The following is a 20,866-nucleotide window of genomic DNA, read 5'->3' on the forward strand; positions in this document are numbered from 1 at the left end:
TGTATGACAGTCCCACTTACGTTCAGTGACTTACCGTATCTACCAATGTGACACGAGTGGGAGTGTAGGTATTCCAAAAATACATAGAGTGGAGTAGGCGTCACATGTGTCGGTATGTAGGTGATGTGACACATGTGTGCGGGCGGCGCAGGGGCCGGCGGGAGGGGGCCGTGGGGCGGGGCGGGGCCGGGGGCGGACCCACCGTCGCCTGCCGCCCCACACGCTCCGCGCACGCACCGCACTCGCGCGACACCGCCGCTCCGCGCCGTCCGCAGCCGCCGTCACTCCGCGCGAGCTTCGCAGCCGCGACACACGTCTGCGCTCCGTGGTGCCGCGAGATCCGCCGTCCCGACGTCTCCTTACCGTCGCTACCGTGCTGAACCCAGTGTGTGCGTACAGTGCTTGACAGTTGGAAACTTTTGGTGTCTCCGATCTTGGACCAAACGGTTTTGTGAAATCGAAAGGAGTGTGATGCTAGGATTGCGGTCCGGCGGGAAGACGAACTGAGACGAAAGGGTTGGAGTGAGGGGTGCGAACGGACGGAGGGCGGCGCGAGGCCGCGCACGCGCCCGCCGCGGTTCTGTTCGCGGCTCCTGCATACGCGTGGACACCGGCGCGCGTGATGGACGACAAGCCGACCGCCGTCGGCGGCGAGGAGCACTACAGCCTCCGCTGGAACAACCACCAGGCGCACCTGCTGCGCTCCTTCGAAGCGCTGCTGCACGCAGAAACCCTCGTTGATGTGACCCTGGTCTGCGCCGAGCGCCGAGTGCGCGCACACAAAGTCCTGCTTGGCGCTTGCAGTCCGCTGTTCAGGAGAATCTTCAGTGAAAATCCGTGCAAGCATCCCGTGATCGTGTTAAAAGACTTTCAAGGATGGGAAGTGCAGGCGGTGGTAGACTTCATGTACCGAGGCGAGGTATCAGTGGCACAAGAACAACTGGGGACCGTGATTCGCGCGGGAGAATCCCTGCAGGTCCGAGGGCTGGCTGACCAGGATCGGGAAGAGCAGGCGAGGTCGCCTCCGCCGACACCGCTGGCGAGGAGTCCGGTGCAGACTACCCCTCCAGCGCCCTCGCCGCCTGCCAGCCCCGCAAGCCCTCAACCACGACGTAAACAAGCTCGACCCAGGCGGCGTTCTGGAGAGTCGGACACCCCAGAAAACTTATCAATGCGACGTTCGCCTAGTGGGGGATTAAAAGCCGTTCGCCTGTCAAGGCCGCGGTCACCACCAAAGCAGGAGCAGGAGGAGCCTGAAGCAGAAGTCCCGCCGCCGCCGAGGATGTTCCCACCGCACCAGGACATGTTCCCGCCCGTGCCACCATCTGCAGTCTCAGCACTTTCACTAACACCCCCTCACAGTAAGTACCGTGTTTTTTATTTACAAGTATTGGGGATCAGGGAATTCATGCATACATAAATTAAACACATTTACAGTTAGGTCCTAGGACATCGCTACCGATGCTCTAATATGGAATGATTGCAGCCTCGACATGACAAGCCATAAAAAACGTTAGTGCCCATAAACCACACATACCCGTAAAATAATTTATGCATCCGTACTGAATTACTACCCATAAGCGGGTAACAATCTTAAAACCAAACATTGATCTCAGAATAAGTTTGTGCCTCCTAGTCAAGATAGAAAATAATAAGTGTAAACAAATTGTACTTAGCTGCCTATGTCGTAGGCTGTTATAACAGAAAAAAAGGCCAATAACACAATGTCGTTGTGGATGAGCAATTAGGTACTTGATAAATAAATAATTGACAAAAAACTGACCTTTACTCATTGTCACTTGTAACAAATAGAAGAATAAATTATTATATCAATGGCAATGATTATGATAAGTGATCAGGTCAGAGGTAAATAAATTCTTATCAAAAGTCTGCACACTTAGAACAGTAATAAAAAAAACAAATAAAAAACCATTCGTATCTTTTTAAGTAAATAAAACAGCATCAAATAAGAATTCTACAGCTCCATAATTAACTAACGATATTGTTGGAGTTTAAACCTCGTCACTAGCAAACTTCGTTATCGATTTAATTGATCGTAATATATGATTCGATTGGCGGGCTTGTGCATTTTTATCGATTAAATTAAGATCAACTTCATCGAGCTTTATATCGGGGATCACATGAAGGCTTCTAGATGCAAAATCCATTAACCAAACATGTCGCAACATGGGCCGTAAAATTTGATATTAAACGGCCCACTTCATCTAGAACGGCACTATATGCAGAAAATAAACTTGTAGGTATCACTCTAAATTTTACACCTCAATAATTATCACCGTTGCCTTTCAGCTAGTAAGGAGGAAGTAATTCCGTGTCTATGAGGGCAAGCACTAACATCACTCATGATATTTTATAGCCAATTTTCAAATTCTATACCAATAGTACCTAACATGAAATGTGTGTGCGAGAAACGTCAACTTGTGTGTAAAATTTTGAATTACGTTAGGCACACACTCTCCAATTAACTGTATTTTTGCCATCTACAATTTTAGTACCTTTTCACAGAATGCTCTAAAATGTGAAACTATCTGTCAAGCAGGTAGAAACTAAGCTAGCGCAAACAGATACATTGACAGTATTTTATGAGTGTCCAAGCCATTTGGAAACAAAACATTGCACTACGCTCAAGAATTATGGTCTAATGTATTTTATACAACAGGCCTAAAGGCTCGACTCGGAATTAGTCCAAGGAGTGGTTTTATACGTCAATTTTGTTTTATTGTTTCCTCAGTTTCGCGTATGTGCCGAGTGCTTGATTGCGCCATAATAGTCGAAGGTTGTAATGAAGGGTTGCACGCACTCGCCTCTCGCCGACGTGCGTGGGGAAACTAATGCACAGAGGGGAGTTTCTGAATATTTCCGCACTTGTCATTCCGTTTCGAAATCCGATTTTAAATGTCTGCTTACATTTCCATTATCGAATCTGGAGTTTTTCGAATTTGTATTCTTTATTTAATTTTTCAATTTTCATTTGCTTCGGTTGTAACCGCTATTTTTGCTTTTGCGCGGAATTTTATGACGAGTGATTCATTTAATTTGCTCCATCTCCGTGTGTGATGGAAGGTTGATTACGGTTAATGGTGGTGCGTAAATGTAATGAGGGTCTGGAGCAGCAATAGCAGACAAGAGAGACGGCTTCCTGATTGTGCCCACTTGAGGTTGTCAAGTAATTCCAAATTTTATTTTCCCTTGTCTTTCATTAGTCCACCGCAGTCCAATGTTACGCGAGGAATTATTTACATCGTAAAATTCATATCCGGGCATTGAGTAATTACTTCAAACGAACAAGTGGTTTAATAATATTCCTATCGCCTACTTCGTGTGCGGGTTTGTTTTGAACTAGTTTTATCTTAAAATTATTATATATTTAGTTCACAACTTCAGGACCTGTTGGTTGGTTGGTAGATACTGTTGTATCTACTAATCAAACAATTTGTTGCAATAATTAACAACTTCTGAGCGGATCATGATTAATAATAAAAACCCACTTAAGGACAAAGGACGAACAAAATTGATCACGTTTCATCTAATTCAGCAAATACATCAGATCATTTGGCTATGTAATGGTCATTAAAAGGAGGTCATGTTATTCCTAGAACAATACCTTGGCATCCGATAATGACATTATGACACTGAATCACTAAAACAGTAAGTCGTCGAAGAGTCATAATCAGTTATAATTATAGCACCATTGTTTATATTACACGCGAGGTCTATCGGGTACGCAGCCTTCAAGGGTTAAAAAAACACGCGCAAAAGACGACATTGTCACGAAGAGTAAACCTGCGCGCACGCAAGGGTGAGTAGGGTTGCCATGCGTGACTGACATTGGGGGATATAAAAAGATGATTTATTATAGATTATCGGGTCAAGATCATTATTGATGAACTTAATAGTGTTGTGACTTCTGTAACAAGGAAAGTGATAAATGGGAAGTCTTGAATAAAAAAATATAGCAAATGTAACAACATTTCGTCAAAAATCAAATCAAACCGTAAACGAAACGGCTTAAGATGTTATTTCGAACACCACAGCACCATTTTTAAATTTAGTTTTATTTTCTTTAATATACCAGACAACCACACCTGTTACCTGGTCTCCAACTAGGGAATGTCCTGTACTTTGAAAACTAGGCCAACCGAATTCACCTAGAACACCCAGATCTGAACCAATTTAGAAAAGCACCATATCTTTCTACGTTAGTTTTGATTATAGTGACCCTCCCTACCTACCCTTACACGAGAAGGACACTATAACCTGTGCGCGCACAGGAACCTTATAAGTTCAGGTTCTGACCCCAGATCAGCCAGTGCACAGGGTTGTCACCGACCTCTGTCACTTCACTTCATCAGGTTCTTCGAGAGGCCAGTGCCTCGGGTGAGCCGGCCCGGGTGTACGTACGGTACCCTCCCTATTTTCCAGATAGGTACCGAAGCTGTAGGCACGCTTACTTCCCGTTGCGCATTGCACAACTTGCAGTTGCCACCGCTAATCCGTCGACTCTGAGTCCACTAACAAGTAACCTCACTGGTGGCGGAGCTGTAATGCACGCTCACTGCCCGACGCCGAAAAACGACGTCTCTCCAGTTCCCAACAATCTAAGCGGCTGGAGGGACCGGAAGATATCTAGCTTATCCTCTACTAGCTCTCCGGGCTAGTGCCGGAGATGCTAATCGCAGTGTCCTGCGACAATGTCCGGACATAGCTTTCAACTTAAAGGGCAACTCACGTGTCCCGCGCGTCTCCTCGCATGCAGGCCCTCAACTAGACCGCTACTAAGACCCGCTAGCTGCTCACGAGACAGACGCCCCGGCACAAGCAAAACCGGGGCAGACAAACATGTCCGTCTCTGCAGCTAACCACAAACTCCAGCGAGTCCTTACCCAAATCCGGGTCCACCAGAGACGCAAAGGCGTATCACTGGCGGAGGGCTTGGCCCGGACGCCCGCCGTACCCCCTGGTCTTGCCGTCGAGCCCGCAGTCTCTCCGGAAAACCCTATCTCTCGGGTCGGTAGATAGGGACAATTTAGAAAAGTTCATTTCTCAAATTGGTCAATCGGGAACCGAACCCAGGACTTCCTCGTCCAGTGTCCGCAGTCCAAACCGTTGGGCCAGCAAGGCCGTCAATTTTGTGTATCACTTGATTTGTAAGCGACGGCAGATGATAATTTCGCAATGCTTTGAGTCAAATTCATAAAAAGCAGTAGTTTCGATGTGTCTTTGATCTGTCACCTAAGATCTGCTACTACTGCATCATTTAAGATCGAATTCAGAATTACTTCATTTCATAGGCAAGCAAATTACACTTGAAGTAGTCAAATTGCTTGAACTTGTAAAGCATATTCTCTTGAGAAGTACAAGTAAGAATCTGTAAGGTGTGACCTTTGTTAATAAACATTTGTTCACGTTTATCTTTTGCATTTTATTCGTTCGGAATAGGAACTCAGAAGTTAATATATCGAGTTCTTAGGTTTTCGCGATAAAAAAAAACAACGTTTTTGGTTCTAAAGTACAGATAAACAATAGTTATAATCTTCTTTCTCAACGGTAGACTGTGTTCTGACTTTTTTTATAATAACAAGTGACAGGACGGACAAGCCGTGTGTTTACAACCTCAACGGGCTTTGGTTGATTCCACATAACAGTGAAATTGTTGAATCAATCACTTTAGAAAAAATATATAGTAAAATTGAGTAAACTCGTATACACTGATTATGATTAATTACTATACGTTGTGAACACACGATTTCTAAAAATTTTTACGTTACAAAAATACACGAACTGACCTCGATATTTTACAAAATCACCGCTGTAATCAATAGGTACTTTATATATACCAATGATTCTTTTTTATATCAACTGAACCGTTGACTTCAGTTCAGTTCTATTTATATCAGTGTCCCTGTCACTCGACCGAAAATTAACCGTATTAGTAACCGGGAAAAATTTGAACCCGAGCTGGGGTAGTATCGACTCTTAAGCGCTACGCCTGTCCATAACAGTTGCAGTGCCACTCAGAGCCCTAAAATCGCAAAGACCTGAGGGACACTGCCACTGCGTCCTTCACCTTGAGACACAAGCTAACAAGTCCCATGTGCCTATAATTTCACCAACACCCCTACCTTTTAAAACCGAAACGCAGTAATACTATTTGTTTATATTTATCCCTTTTATTATTATAGCCTTTCTTATATAACCAGCGTTTCTACAAATATATTCAAAGTGTGGTCACCTTATAAAGGATGAGAGTGTTGTCGCGGCGGACATTTACATTGAATCGCTGCGCCCGCGCCGGTGACCTACTAGCGAACATCCTTATTAACACTTTTCGTGGCGAGGTGGAAAATAAAACACTGTTAAGTTTTATGGTTATAAATTGACAGCTGTTTAATGTTTTATGGTAGCTTATTAGTAAGGTGGCTGTAATAGTAAATTAAATACTATTACTATATTACGTCGAATGTATTTTGAAATAGAACTGTAGTACATCTTCTGTTCATATTGCACGTATTAAAGTATTAAAACATTTTCTATTGCACACTTGGACATAGTTAAGCAAGAAGGATCCAATCCACAAAATTATCAAAAAATGAGTTATATGTACAAACGGTTCCTAACGTCTAACCTCCTAGATCAGCAAAAAAATCCAACATATAAACATAAATAAATATCTCTGGATTTACATGACATTATAAGCTTTAAAAATAAAACAAGAGTGAAAAACGCTTCTAAACCTCAAACTGTCATAACTCGAAAGTGAGTGGATGTGGATTGGATCCTTTTTGTTTAACTACGTTCACTTGTAAGACTTTTTTTTCTGCTGCCAACAGAACCTAACGTGAACGTTACTGCGTTCAGGGTTTTAAAGGTAAGGATGTTGATGAAATTACAGGTACATGGGACTTGTCAATTTATGTCTCAGGGTGACAGGCACAGTGGCAGTGCCCCTCAGATCTTTGCGATTAAAGCTCTAAGTGGCATGCAACTTCTATGGATAAGCGGTCACTTACCACCAGGCGCACGACTTGTTCGTTCCATCACTTGTATCTGTGCTTGTATCATAAGTCAGAAGACACACAGACAGTCTACCATTGAGGTAGGCAGAGACTACTGCGGCATTTTTGGCATACCTCTTTCGTTTCCTTCACTCTTATCTTGTATATAGTCTTGTATAACCTCTGCAAATGCAATTGTAAATCGATAGATAATAAGTACAACTACATGTATACTAAATAACACATTATTGCTGCTAAATTTGAGTATCATTGTTGAGCGTCCGTGCTTATCTAGCTACCCATGCACTAATTGTATATGAGTAGTTACAAGTCTACAAACATAAATACAATACTTTGTGGTACTCGGCTATGGACGGTACTGCTCCATTTATTTACATGAATTTTCTAGAAAAATAACGAAAAATAAAAATTTTAAATCCATCCCGCCGAGATTATAATATATCGTCCTTTTCAATAAAAAGCCATGTTCAGCAGCGGACTGTATAAGCCCAATCGCAAGAACAACAAGAGTTATAATAACATGACATAAAAAGCAAAAGCACATAATCACACGAGATCACACGTCTATTACGCTGTATTACTCGACAACTATAAACTTGGCACTCATTAATTATATAACCTCCGATATGCACTAAAAAATTTACTTATGTGTATGTTAAGTACACATTAGGTGAATTAGTTTTGTTTCTTAGATTAAGACGTACACTATACAGGAAAGATTCAAAGCTATGACTAAACTTTAAAGTTACAATTAGCGTTACTTACTACAGAAATTACAAAATGAATCATTGTCCGAAACGAATATAAAGTTAGCCTCAATTACATTACTTAACATATTATTATCACCTAAGTTGGCAGTGACTAATGCGTTTAACTCTTAAATTAAATACATGCGTTAATAACATCTCTAATTATACCAAAAATCACACCCTAACTGTAGATCAAATTTCGTGTATCTAACGCTAACATCAAAGCGGGCGAGTAATACATAACACGTCTGCGTGTGACCATGTTAATTACCATTATAATCAGCCATTGTATGAGTTTTTATGGCGCCACGCCATCGCCACCACATGGACCCACCACGTGTGTTTCTGTACATCAATGATTGGTTTGATGGCTATTAATTAATGCTACGTGTTAACAATGCCTCGTGTGTTAATTGTTTCTGTTTATAAAATTAATTTCGTTTAATTCTAAATGATTCCTTTTTCAAAACTGTCCATTCTGTTTTATTAGACACTCTTTTTATTTTCATTCATATTTTAATTTTGAATGTGATTGTATTGTTTATATTGTTTTTGGCTTGGATAAAAGTCCTTTGAGCCATGTCTTCGCCTAATTATCGGGATCCTCACTAAATATTTTCCATTGTAATTCTACAACATTATGTTTTCACTTTCTCTTAAATAACTTAATTCTCTTGTTTGGGCTTTTTAGATAGTCTTTTAAGCGACGGGAGTCAATGTTTTTACTTTCACTTAAATCACATTATTGTCACTTTGAACAAAAACTTTGAATTCGTAATTATTGGAATTTTCAGGATAAACTCTTTTGTAATTTAGTTTAAAATAAAGAATATAGTTCTAACTTTCTTCATAACTATTGCTTTCTTCGTATTTTCTTCATAACGTACTTGAAATAAAATTAATCTTTGTAAACTATATTTAACTACAAAAGCCCGCCATTTTTCTCGTACTGTTTATAATTATCAAATTTCACGGCACTGGAAGTTCAAGTCTTTAGCCAATTGTTTTTTTATTATACATATTTAATGTTGCAATGTCCGTAATAATTACTTAATAAAAGTGAAATCGAAACTCCTGTGATACTTGCGCAACATGTGCTTGTTCAATTTGTTTTAAGTGCCAATAAAACCAGTAACTAGAACAGGACTGCTTTTCCTAATTTGATTTTGGTTCCCAACGTAATCCAAACCAAATTTAATAATTTTTAAAGTATTAAAAAAATTCCAACGATGTTTAAAAAGCATCAAGTTAATATCTTTATGAATTATTTTAAGTTTAATTTTTCCAGTCTTTGGTATCATTTATTTTATACTTTAACAGTGATTTTTGTTAGCTGATTATCTTATATCCAATGATAAAAAAAATCTATTTTGAACCCTACGATCCCAAGCTTTTCAACTCCATACGATTTCGCAGTACAAGTGGGCGTCCTTTGTAATGATATGCGGTATAGTGTAACAATAATTTATGTGAACATTTCTATCTGGTAATTTATATAGCAGGTGACTCGTGAAAGGTGAGAGCGATTCGTGCTACGAATGCTGTCCGTTGTGTACTGATATTGTGAACGCATTAACATAAAAGCTTTCGCAGTTACCATAGCTGTACTTAAGGGTCTGTATGGAAAAGATGTTGAGAGATTGGTTTTGCGTAGAAAAGAACAAAAGGTTAAACATCGTAACATTAAAGGGAATCGTACAGAAATCTTACAGATGTACAGCTCCTATACCTTTCCTACATAAGTTTTGATTATAGTGACCCTATCAACCTCGTGGTTATGCGGGAAGGGCACTATAACCTGTGCGCGCACAGGAACCTTATAAGTTCAGGTTCTGACCCCAGATGGGCCAATGTACAGTGTTGTCACAGACCGCTGTCACTTGGGTGAACCGCCCTGGGTGCACGTACAGTACCCTCCCTATTTTCCAGATAGGTACCGGAGCTGTAGGCACACTCACTTCCCAACTAGCGGTACAACTAGCGGTTGCCACCGCTAAGCCGTCGACTCTAAGTCCACTATCAAATCTCCTTATTGAGGAGCTGTAAGACACGCGCACTTCCCGACGCCGAAAACGATGTCTCTCTAGTTCCCAATAACCTAAGCGGCTGAAGGGACCGTAGGATATCTAGCTACATAGGGTACAAAATGGACAATATTATTATAATAAATGAAAGTAGCAGTAGTGTATCTTGTGAAAGAATTCGTCCAGAGAAGTACTACCACTTTACCTATTTCTGCCGCCAAGCGGTAAGTGAGCTGTAAAGCTGGTAAAATTACAGGCACATGGGACCTGTCAACTTCTGTCTCAGGGTGACAGGCACAGTGGCAGTGCACCTAACATCTTTGCGATTTAAAGCTCTAAGTGACACTGCAACTGTTATGGGTAGGCGTGTCGTTTACAACCAGACGCAAGACTTGTTCGTCCCGTCATTTGGTATTATGTTAAAATAAATATTTGTGATTTAAATCACATGTCTTATATATATGTTTTTCAAACAAACCAACGAAGAAATCGCGTATATTTGTTTGAGAAACCGCGATTGAAATCCAAAAACTATACCTAGTTTAATTTCCTATGTGTAACAATCACGAAAACCTAGTAACTCGATATGTACAAAACAAATAATATATCATTTAATTAGAAAATTAGATTTTTGTACTGTAAATGGTTGCAGCAACCCATTCCCCTTTAAGTGGACTGTCTGAGTGCAGATTTGAATATTATAGATTTAAAAGGGAAAAAGCAATTATATATATATTATCATTTAATTATAACTCAATTACCTTTTTACGTATACAGAGTGTTTTTTGTTAATGTAACAGTATGGGTAAATCTAAAACTATTGAAGATACAAAGAACCTGTCTTATGAACCTTTCAAAGGATTTAAAAAGATTATAGATCTTTTGTTATAATTTAATTGTTATATATATATATTATAAAAATATATTTCTTAGATCTGATGTTATAACTATAATTGTTGATGCAGTGTACAAAAATTGCCAAGCTATAAATACAAAAGTCAATCTTACATATTGACGAATCATAAAGCAAAAGGCAATCAATTCCCGCAATTTATGGCAAAATTTGAAAATTAGCTTTCTATTCTACTTTTTGCGTTAAAAAAAGTACCCTACCGCTACCGTCGAATAAACAAAAGGCAACGGCTTGCCATTCAACCGAATTAGCTTTATCTGACCTCTTAAATAACTAACTGTTCTGTTCCCATGAGCCGGAACTGAAATCACACATTAGGTTTAATTTTATACGAATTTAATAACAAGTGAGATGGCCATTGTGTGTGTGAGAAAATGCTCGATTTTTTTGTTCTCGATAAAGAGGTGCCGACGCATTCGAGATTGATGCGCAAGAGTTCGACCCGCTGTGCGCCTACGTAATTAATATTCCATAATCCATTGAGACGATAGAGATGGTGATATCGATTCGGTTGCTGAAATCAATTAAAAATGTATAAGTAGGTAGGTAGCTAATTTTTAAATTCTCATAGTATGAAATGTAAATGAATTTTATCCAACTTTTGCAACAATTATATTATAAAGTGAGTATCTAAGCCAACATTAATGCTATTGCTTGCATTGGAAATCGATAAACGCCCAAACCGTGATTTGGTTTAAGTCTAAATACGAATCTACTTCAAATTCAATAACTCATCTCTAGCTCATATCAGTCGGCGCCTTTGGCCGTATCGTTTAAATATCGGATTATATCGAATGGGTTGATAGCAATGTGTCATCGTCACACGTTCGAAATTGATTCCACCCGTAAAATTCAAAATTTGAATGAGTGTTGTGAATGGAAGCCGAAATAAGATCACGAGAGAGGCGCGTTTGGAAAGACGAGCGGATCGCGGCGAGCCTCTCACTGGCGCACAATGACCGCGGCGCATATAGCCAGATCTCTCTCTTGATAAAACACAAAAAACCCAACCAAAAAACTACATGTCATGCATCTACGTGTGCTAGTCAATTTCACAGAGACGGTCATGGGAATCGAGCGACGAATGGACTTTAGAAAGCAATTAAAATCAGTGCTCACGAAGCGAACTATGAAAAAGTACGACACATGAAATTATTGGACACGTTCAGCTTGTGCACGATACTCGTGAATTGATCTGACTCATAATCGACAAACCTGGAATAGTTCGTGGAACTGCACAGACGAATAACACAAAAGACCTGAGACGCACACACCAATGACACGACTAAAATTTGCCCATTACAAAAACCTCGTTTCTGGTATAATAACGCTAGAGATATCACATCGAATTAAAAAGAAGATCTCTTACTATTATTATACAATTTCATCCTTATCACGGCAAAAATTATTTTCCTTAAATCAAGGAAAACACCTCAGTAAACGGCTTTGTTTTGTTAACAAGTTAACTTTTGTGCTCTTGCTTAATTTAATGAAAAACGTTACAAAGGGGAGTCGAAGTCCGCAAGTGGACTTTACTTTTTTATAGCCACAAAAAGGTCGGTGAGAAATCGAAATCAGATTACAAGTTACGACTGGTACGATTATAAAGTTTCGGCAGTAGCTACAAAGCGGTGGTAACCACAATTTAGTTGCGGGAACGCATCGTAACCACACACCTCCACGTAAGTACGAGCGTGCGTGTTATTTTGAACGTGACTTCCGAAACAAAACGGAGGCAAAAAATTCAAATTTCAATTTCGAATCCTTTCGGTGACTAAAGAGAATTCGTGCGGTTTCCTCTAGTATTTTTTTAAGAATACCAATTTTTTTAAATTCAATTTTTACACAAACACAAAACCATACAGCCAATCATTAATTAACTGACACGCATTATAAGTTTAGCAATAAACATGAGCATTAACTAAAAAGCGTACTAGGAAATATTTAAATGTCATTGCTTGTTTCTTGGTAATTCGATTGCAAATTATAGATCATGTTAGTGGTATGAGTCACTCACATGTTGAGTGATTATGAGTAATGGAATGAAGGTCTCTGTGTCGGGAGCCATTGTGGCCTAAGAGCACGTAAACAGCAATTTGGCGCCAATCATGGCTGTATCAATAGATTCGATATCGTGAATCGAAATGTAGGTGACGTTAGCTTTTTTATTTCTGTTATTAGGGTTCTGCTAAAGAAATACAAAGTAGATTTAAAATTGTTCTCCTAAGTACCTTATAACGATCAGGTACCTATACTTCTATATGTAGGTACAGTCAACAACACGTCAAGCTACACTTACTCTTATACGCTTTTGTTCAAAACACGCCTCCAGTGCGACGGAACAAGATCCGTCAATGTGTAACTTGTTCTGCCGTCATTACATAATATATTGCATGTCTAAATTCTTTGCAAAGCATTTGATTCATTTTAAGTCCTTTGGCAATTTTCTGAATTAATAAAATAACAAAATTATTACTCATTAACTTTAATTTATTGAGTTCAATAAAATACAAAAATAATTTATCAATGCTGTTGAAATGAATAAGTTCTCTGCTATTATTTTATGTACAGGGTCAAATACGTTTGACGTACGGTTTAAATTCGACTTTATTCCGTCTCCGATAAGGAAGCCTGCTTGGTTAAAATACACAATTCTACAAATTACAATAAATACGTTATCTGAACCAAAGATACTTAATTTCCTCCTTATTTTCAAGCTCCACATATTATTTGTACGAAAAAACATTACTTTAATAAGAAATGCACATAAATAAGTGTACATAAATAAAACATTGAATTCTTCACACCGACAAAATGCAGCAGCAAATGAAGTCGTAAACAGGTAATTTTGAATTCATAATTAGAGGGCGGGCGTTCCATAACGGCCGATCAAATTATTGATAATCATGATTAACTCGGAACAAGTCATCGCCTTGAATTTTTTTTTATTTCTTGAAACATGTGTTTTGGACGTTTGATTAAAGGTTTAATAAAAACAAACAGAACACCCAATGATTTGCGATTCTTTAAATAGTAAGAACTATAAATAGATAACCAAAGAGTTCCTATTAGATGTTGTTTATAAATAGAAAGCTAATCCATAAATAGAGGTACCTTCTACGAAGCAGTGTATAGCTAATTGCAAGAAAAATCGCTTTTTAGTTTCCCTAAATCAATAATATTTTTATATACAGTAAGGTTAATACCAATTATTTACCAACCAGGTATTTCAAACAAATGTTTCGATTCTATACGTAGAAGTTAAAGTCTCTTACAATAATTTTAAATGATAAAGTTTAGCTTAAGCACTTTTGCATAGAAAAAATGTAGGCAAATTAATAAAAAAATAAAAATGTCGAAAATGTTATTCATTATTATTCACAAACAAATTTCATTCACATGGTTGAATCGACTTAATTTCACACGTTATTAACGACTTACATGTCTTATTATTGCAATTTTTCATTACGCAGAGAAAGTCGATGTAATATCGTGTTTTATTTACTCGGTTTTCAAATCGATTCTTACCTCAATCGATTTTGATCTTTTATTTTGTATCACATACGCGGCGGACTCTAGTAAATGTATTTGTAACCGCATAATGGTGGTTCGTGTGAGAAAATTGGATTCAAATGTAGAACATAAAGTATTCAAATAACGAAATTAACCCTTTCATTGTGTGGGTACGTGGGTACGTTATATTATGGAATCGAAAAGAATGAATTCCGAAATCGTATCTGGACAGCGTAGTTGGGAACCTTTGTAAACTTTACTTTACACATTTGGTGTATCTGTGAATAGGTAGTTATTGCGTATGGGCCAGTAACAGTGTTGCCAGGGATCTTGAGTCAAAGATTACTTTTCGTTACCCGAAAAGTTACATTTATTGCTACAAGTTTACAAGTTTCAAAAAAAGTAAATATTACGCTCAAGACAAATCAAGCTATAACGAATAATTGATTGGTTTCATTTTGAAAGCGCCATCTCTTAGTTACTTTATTGTCGAATTTGGTTTCGTTCGTAAACTATTTAGGATTTACAATAACAAATATATTTCAATATCCTCAAAAGTTACGGAAAGTGCTTTAAAAACAAAATACCTTACTTCATTCAAAAGTTACGACAAATCTAAAATATGTAACTATCTGGCAACACTGGTCAATAATAAGAATAAATGTTTTTATATTAAATAAAGCTTCAGAAAAGCTTTCTAAAACACATAACACTGAAAAAAAATCGTACAACAACAAAAAACTCTACGTGTATTAAAATGAAAGGGACCGAAAGTATTTATTGGCGCTACTTACGTACGTACCACGTACAACATAAATGAATAAACTTAAAACTCACCGGGCGGTCCTTAGTGCGGATCATTTTTAAAAGCATATAATTACGGTACCTACGATAGGTAAAGAGTATAAAGAGTATATCTTCTGTATAAAAAAAATCTGAACGCATGTTAATTTTAAATCCTACTTATCGAACATCAAACTCCTATTAAATTTCGAACACAAAGATCGATCAACTTATCTGTAGTATGAGTTGTGGTGCTAGGCGTCGAAACAGGGCTGCCAGTAAGTATGTATAATAGTAACGGTTAGTTCCTTTTTTGCCACATATCACAGATAAATCGGTCGATCTGTAGGCAAATTATTGGATCGTCTTTGTTTATACCATTTTCACTAGAGGAACGTTCAAAGGCTGTTACGCAACAAATTGATAACAATATCGTGTAAACCAAAGAACCATTTATGTCAATGGTCTGGAGGTATATTAAAAGTTCATCTAGTTAGGGTTGTCAAATATTAAAGAGAAACGGTTTTGCACTTAAAATTGGTTGTCTATAAAATCCCAATAGTGGCTCAAAGCTGAAGCAAAAAAGAAGTCAACGACTTTGCTTGTTTAAGTGTAAGTGAAAATTATATATATACTAGATATCGACATTTCCCGACTTAGATGTTTCCAGTAATGGACATTCCCAAAAGTTAACATTTATAATAGAACCTGTTCTTAATTATGAACTTAAGACGTGAAAAAGATGTATTTCACACAAATTTATAAATACTTTCTAATTTGCATAAAATAAAATTCTGTGTATGTTATTCGAAGAATTAATAAAAAATTAGAAAACATATTGCACTGTTGGGTCTTTGGACCAACCCTAGTTTAATAAGTTAGGTAGTTTCCGAAAACAATAGAAAGTAGGGCTATAGCAAGTTCACACGGCGAAGGAAAGTACCGAACACACATTTCAATAGATAAGCAAATTGGAGGCGAGCTTTCTGAAACCAAATTAACACATTAGTGAACGGCACTCATTTGTTTGTTAGAAAAAACGCACATAGATTAAACTCTAAGATATTAACCGCAGCGTTTGCTGTGGTTGAAGCCCAATGATCTTGCGTTAGGGATGCGAATCTCACAATTGTTTTAAAAATGGAATCCCATTAAGTGCCAACTTCAGCCCTCAATGCACACTGGCCATAAGTACCGCACAATTTCGGCGATGTCATTCCCTTTTTTATCATAAAGTTTCTCTTTGCGACAAAATAGTGGTCTCTGATTGAAGGACGTAAGACACTAAAATTATGCAGCTGATTTGATGTGGCGTTACACTTAATCGTAAATTTTTAACCATAAAATGATTCGACTGCGACCACTTTTTTATCGTTTAAAAACATGAAATTGTACTTTAAATTGTTCAAAAAATATTGACCCTCAGCTGTGTGCGATTTAAAGTTCTGAGTGGCACTGTAACTGTGTGGACAGGCGTGTCGCCCGTTCGTCCCTACACTTAGTATCATAAAAAAAATTTGTGATAACAGCAGTAAAAATGAAAAGGTGAGGAGGATTAGATCAGTCATAAACCATATTTTTTCAAACCTTCGTTATAGCTTTCTTCTCAGAGCGGTATCATACTGTCGTTGGTCACGAACTGACTGGTTGGTGACATTTTTAAGGACAGGTATACTTGTTTGCTTTCGTTTGCTATCGAAAACCAGCCTCATCTCAGCGCCTTGCGGAGTTACCGTTGTCACTCACTTTTCTAGGCACCACGTAAAATGTAGAACCAGCCTTAGTGAGAATCTTGTAATAATTAATAATTCATTTATTGAATGAATACGAAAGTCTTATTCATTCATGTGTTTTTCTTCAATAGTGTTGCCTGAAAAAGTTCTCCATGTCATTCAATTTATTACTCCGTCTTTGTGACGGTTTTCTGAGGAGGCCTCAGTCCAGTAGTGGACGACTTTTTCTTTGTGAACCGTAAAATTCATTTTGGTATGACTTCCTTATTACATCATTAGTTGTAGACGTTTTAAGAAACTTTTTAAGCCAATTTGATCTTTAAATACATAACATAAACTTCAACAAAGAAGCAAGAATTCCTTTATACTTTAATGTTAAATGCGTAAAAACGTTCTCCGGACCAAAACGTCGCTAGAGGGTCAGGTATCTTAGGACACATCGACTGTACAGGAAGTGCGGAATGCGGACTTAAGCAATAGAACTTAGGCCACAGAAATATTTGTACGCTATGTATGGAAACTTCCCAGGCCTGTATGATTTACATGTACAGTAAATTATGTATGTGCCCACACATTGCGGTTTTTAATTTGGTAATTATAGTTACGTCACATGCTCGACTACGTGTGATTCACGCACATTACTCACGGTATGAGAAACATCACTTATTGTTTAATTAATTAATGCTGTTGCATTTGTGGTAATGCGAAGTTCGGTGTATTTTTAATTTATAAATTTAAGAACTAATGGGTTCTTTTTTATTAGTAAAGGAAAAAAAAACAAAATAAATAATCCAGTCATCGATTTAAATATTACTTCTATTAAAATAATAAGAATTACATTAGAAATTAAAAACAAAAACAATTTCGGTTTTACTGTGCCTGATAATCTAATCGCCTGTAAATGTAAAGCAAAAGAGTAGCCGATGCTGACATAGATGTTATGTCTTTCCATCAGAGTGTTGCTATTCAAAACTATTCTACCCTATATCTATCAAAAGTAGTACCTACTTTAAACGACAACACTGAGCCAAAGCAAACAAGTCAAGGCAAAGTTAGTGTAGAACACACTGCCACTAGGTGGTCGGACGACTTTACGAAAGGTGGCCCACAGCGGCTGGATGCGGGTGGCACCGGAATAGTTGGCGACTCAGGGGGAAGCTTATGTCTAGCAGTGGATGCGTGTAAGCTGATGATGAATGGCAAAAACAGAATGTCAATGCCACCGCATTGTTCGCCTGTCATGGTAAATCTGCTCTTATGTATCAAGAGTGTCTCTACACTAATGACCTCAGCAGGACAAATAGTTTCCTAGCAGCCCCGACCTGTAAAAAGGCTGAGCTGCTATACAAATTAGTTAAGGAGATAATACCAGCTTGCCAGCTTGATACAACTGACTCCAACGTCGGGCTGTTCGTGTTGTCGATGATCCCAAACTCACAGACGGTTTTTTGAGCCCCTTGGTCTATGGAGAGGTTTTTATAACGAGAAGTGCTGAGAGGAACTTTTCACGTTTCCATCATAGTACCTCCCGCCAAGGAGTAATGCCCATATCATTGATGCCTGGCATTGTAAAACCACGCGGGCATCACCTTTTTTCCTTCCTCCACCCTGCAAGATGCAGATTTTAGTTGCAGTAGAGCTCGTCCAGTGAAGTACTGCCTTAACTATTTCTGCCTTCAAGCAGTAACGTGAGCATTACTGCGTTCCGGTTCTGAAGGGTACTGGTGAAATTACAGGCACATGGGACTTTTCAACTTATGTCTCAGGGTGATAGGCGCAAAGGCAGTACACCTCAGATCTTTGTGATTGAAAGATTTGAGTAGCACTGCAACTGTTATAGACAGGCGTGTCGCTTACCATCAGGCGCACGACTTGTTCGTCCCATCACTTAGTATCAAAAAAGATGTGGAATGGTCTTCCTCTTGAAATATTCTCTTTGTGCTATGACATGGGGTTCTTCAAAAAGCGTGTCAACGGTTAAACTCTAAACGGCTGGCAACGCAAGAGCAGCTCATCTGATGTTACAGATGTCCAGGAACCTCCTGATGATGACCTCCCATCAAGTGGCTCGTCTGCTCATTTGCTACTTTACATAAAAAAAATAAGTGTCTAGTGTTTATAGTGTGTAGATTAAGAGAGCCACTGTGAGGGTGGCTTTTTAGCTCTTTATGGTGGGTAAAACTCTTTACAAATAAAGATTTAAAAAAAATACCCCGTTGTCGGCATACATCTTCAAGAAAAGGTTTATTGCTTAACCAATGTGTTCTCAAACTCATATCTCGAAGGGAGACGGACGAACTTAAATGAATTTAAAATCTGCAACTATTTTGTCTAACGACTCTGTAGCCAATGCCAAATAATAACCATAACCATAATATAGTTTACGTGTAACTTCAGTGCCTTCAAATTTCTTTGAAAATCATTACAAACTAGATAACAACAAATGCACACAACATTGCGGTAGTTTTTACGACTAGCAATCAAACAATACTCAAGGTGGTCCAGTCTTTGCTGTTAACAATTCTCTCTGTACCCCTCTTTATTATTTATGCAACGGGGACTTATATTGCGCACGCGATTCTTCTAACAATGCAAGGATTTATTAAGACCTAGACTTCTTTAGCTCTTCATGTCGATACATTGACTATACCATTATTTAAAACAATAGATTTACCCAATTATACCAACACCTAGAACAGAATAATTTGTCTAGACGTATACTTTATATCGCTTGTCATAAAAGCGTAATTTGAATTTTCTTTGTTATCAATTATTACTGACTGAAAACTATGGAGTCACCTAATTATACCAACACTAAGGTTAGTTATAGTCTTAATTTGGACTTTATTTCACTTGTCATAAGAGTTTAAAAAATTTGTCTTTAAAGATACAACAATGCAATATCCTTGGCGTGATACAAGTATCCAATATCATGTGATCTTTTGTCGACAGTGTAGATTAAAATAATAATTAATGTTGATTCCATACGACCTAGTTTCGGTTCACTCGATAAAGTTAATTTACAGTTATAGTTGTAAATCTGGTTGCAAAATAAACGGCGCGAGCCTGACCATAGACAACGTTCCTCCTACACGTCACGATTCACAGTAACGTGTGAATGGGTGTTATGAACGTAGGTTGACAATACTTACTAGAACACAAGTTTAAAAAGTCAATTATAAACCCTATTCTGTGATGTTAAGATCCTTTCACGCGTTACTCGTGCGGTTATAGGAATATATCTACGCATTTGGCAGTATGCGTAAGGGTGTTCGTGAATGAAAGGGGTACAGAAGGGTTGTAAACCGACAACTTTCGATTTCACCTCATATGGGGCGCAGAATCGATTATAAACTTTGTTGTTTATCGATTTAGTTTCGAGTGCATTTAATGGCCGTTCATTGCTTGTTTATTGCATTGCGTGGATAAGTTTAGAAGTTTTGTATTGTTCTTATTGAACTTAGTTGTTATAAAGTTTTAATGTTACTTAAGTAAATCGCAGTACTTTCGACTATCTATATAGAAAGAAGATATAAAACGAACAAACCATTTGAACTAGTGTAGTGTTAGTGACACTAAATGAAATGTGCCAGTAACACTGAACAAAAAGAAAAGATAATTACCGGTGGGTGTATTCTTAGTTTAATATGTTTATATGTATATTAGGTTAGCCCCATTTACATACAGTCTCTCTATCCCACGTATTGCGCGCGGGAAAGCCTGCACGCGCATTGTGCGCGATTACCTGTTGGAAGTTTTTTAAGCTAACGTTCTTTGCGCGCGATTGCCCGTATTCGTTATTGTAACAACCGAAAGAGCGTCCGTGTAAAGGCTAATAACTCAGGATAAACCGCGTGAAACAGGCGCGCCTTAGTTATTCATCTTGTATTTGGCTAAATTGTAATGTACGAGTATTTATAATGTAATTGGTGTCTTAAAAACAAATACATGTCATACTCAAAATATACTGGTATGCCATAATTTTGCGTTTAAACAGTACACTAATATTTTTTTATGAAAGGCAGAATATGGACCTACCTACTAGTACCTATTTAGGAAGTACAGCAGAAGAAAAACATGATAAATAAAATTACACATACATAGGTAACACAAA

At 38.2% G+C, this 20,866-nt stretch overlaps 1 protein-coding gene across 1 annotated transcript in view; it reads left to right on the forward strand.

The window, feature by feature from the left end:
* Positions 1 to 295: 295 nt before the first annotated feature.
* LOC113231243 (protein jim lovell) overlaps positions 296 to 20,866 on the forward strand; it is a 45,691-nt gene continuing 25,120 nt past the window's right edge. The window contains exon 1 of the mRNA XM_026465472.1: positions 296 to 1,361. Coding sequence (XP_026321257.1) covers positions 623 to 1,361 — 739 coding nt within the window. The 5' untranslated portion in view covers positions 296 to 622. The remainder of the gene's footprint in view (positions 1,362 to 20,866) is intronic.

The sequence above is a fragment of the Hyposmocoma kahamanoa genome, unplaced genomic scaffold, assembly GCF_003589595.1.
Source record: "Hyposmocoma kahamanoa isolate Upper Pololo Valley unplaced genomic scaffold, ASM358959v1 65, whole genome shotgun sequence".
Classification (NCBI taxonomy): Eukaryota; Metazoa; Arthropoda; class Insecta; order Lepidoptera; family Cosmopterigidae; genus Hyposmocoma; species Hyposmocoma kahamanoa.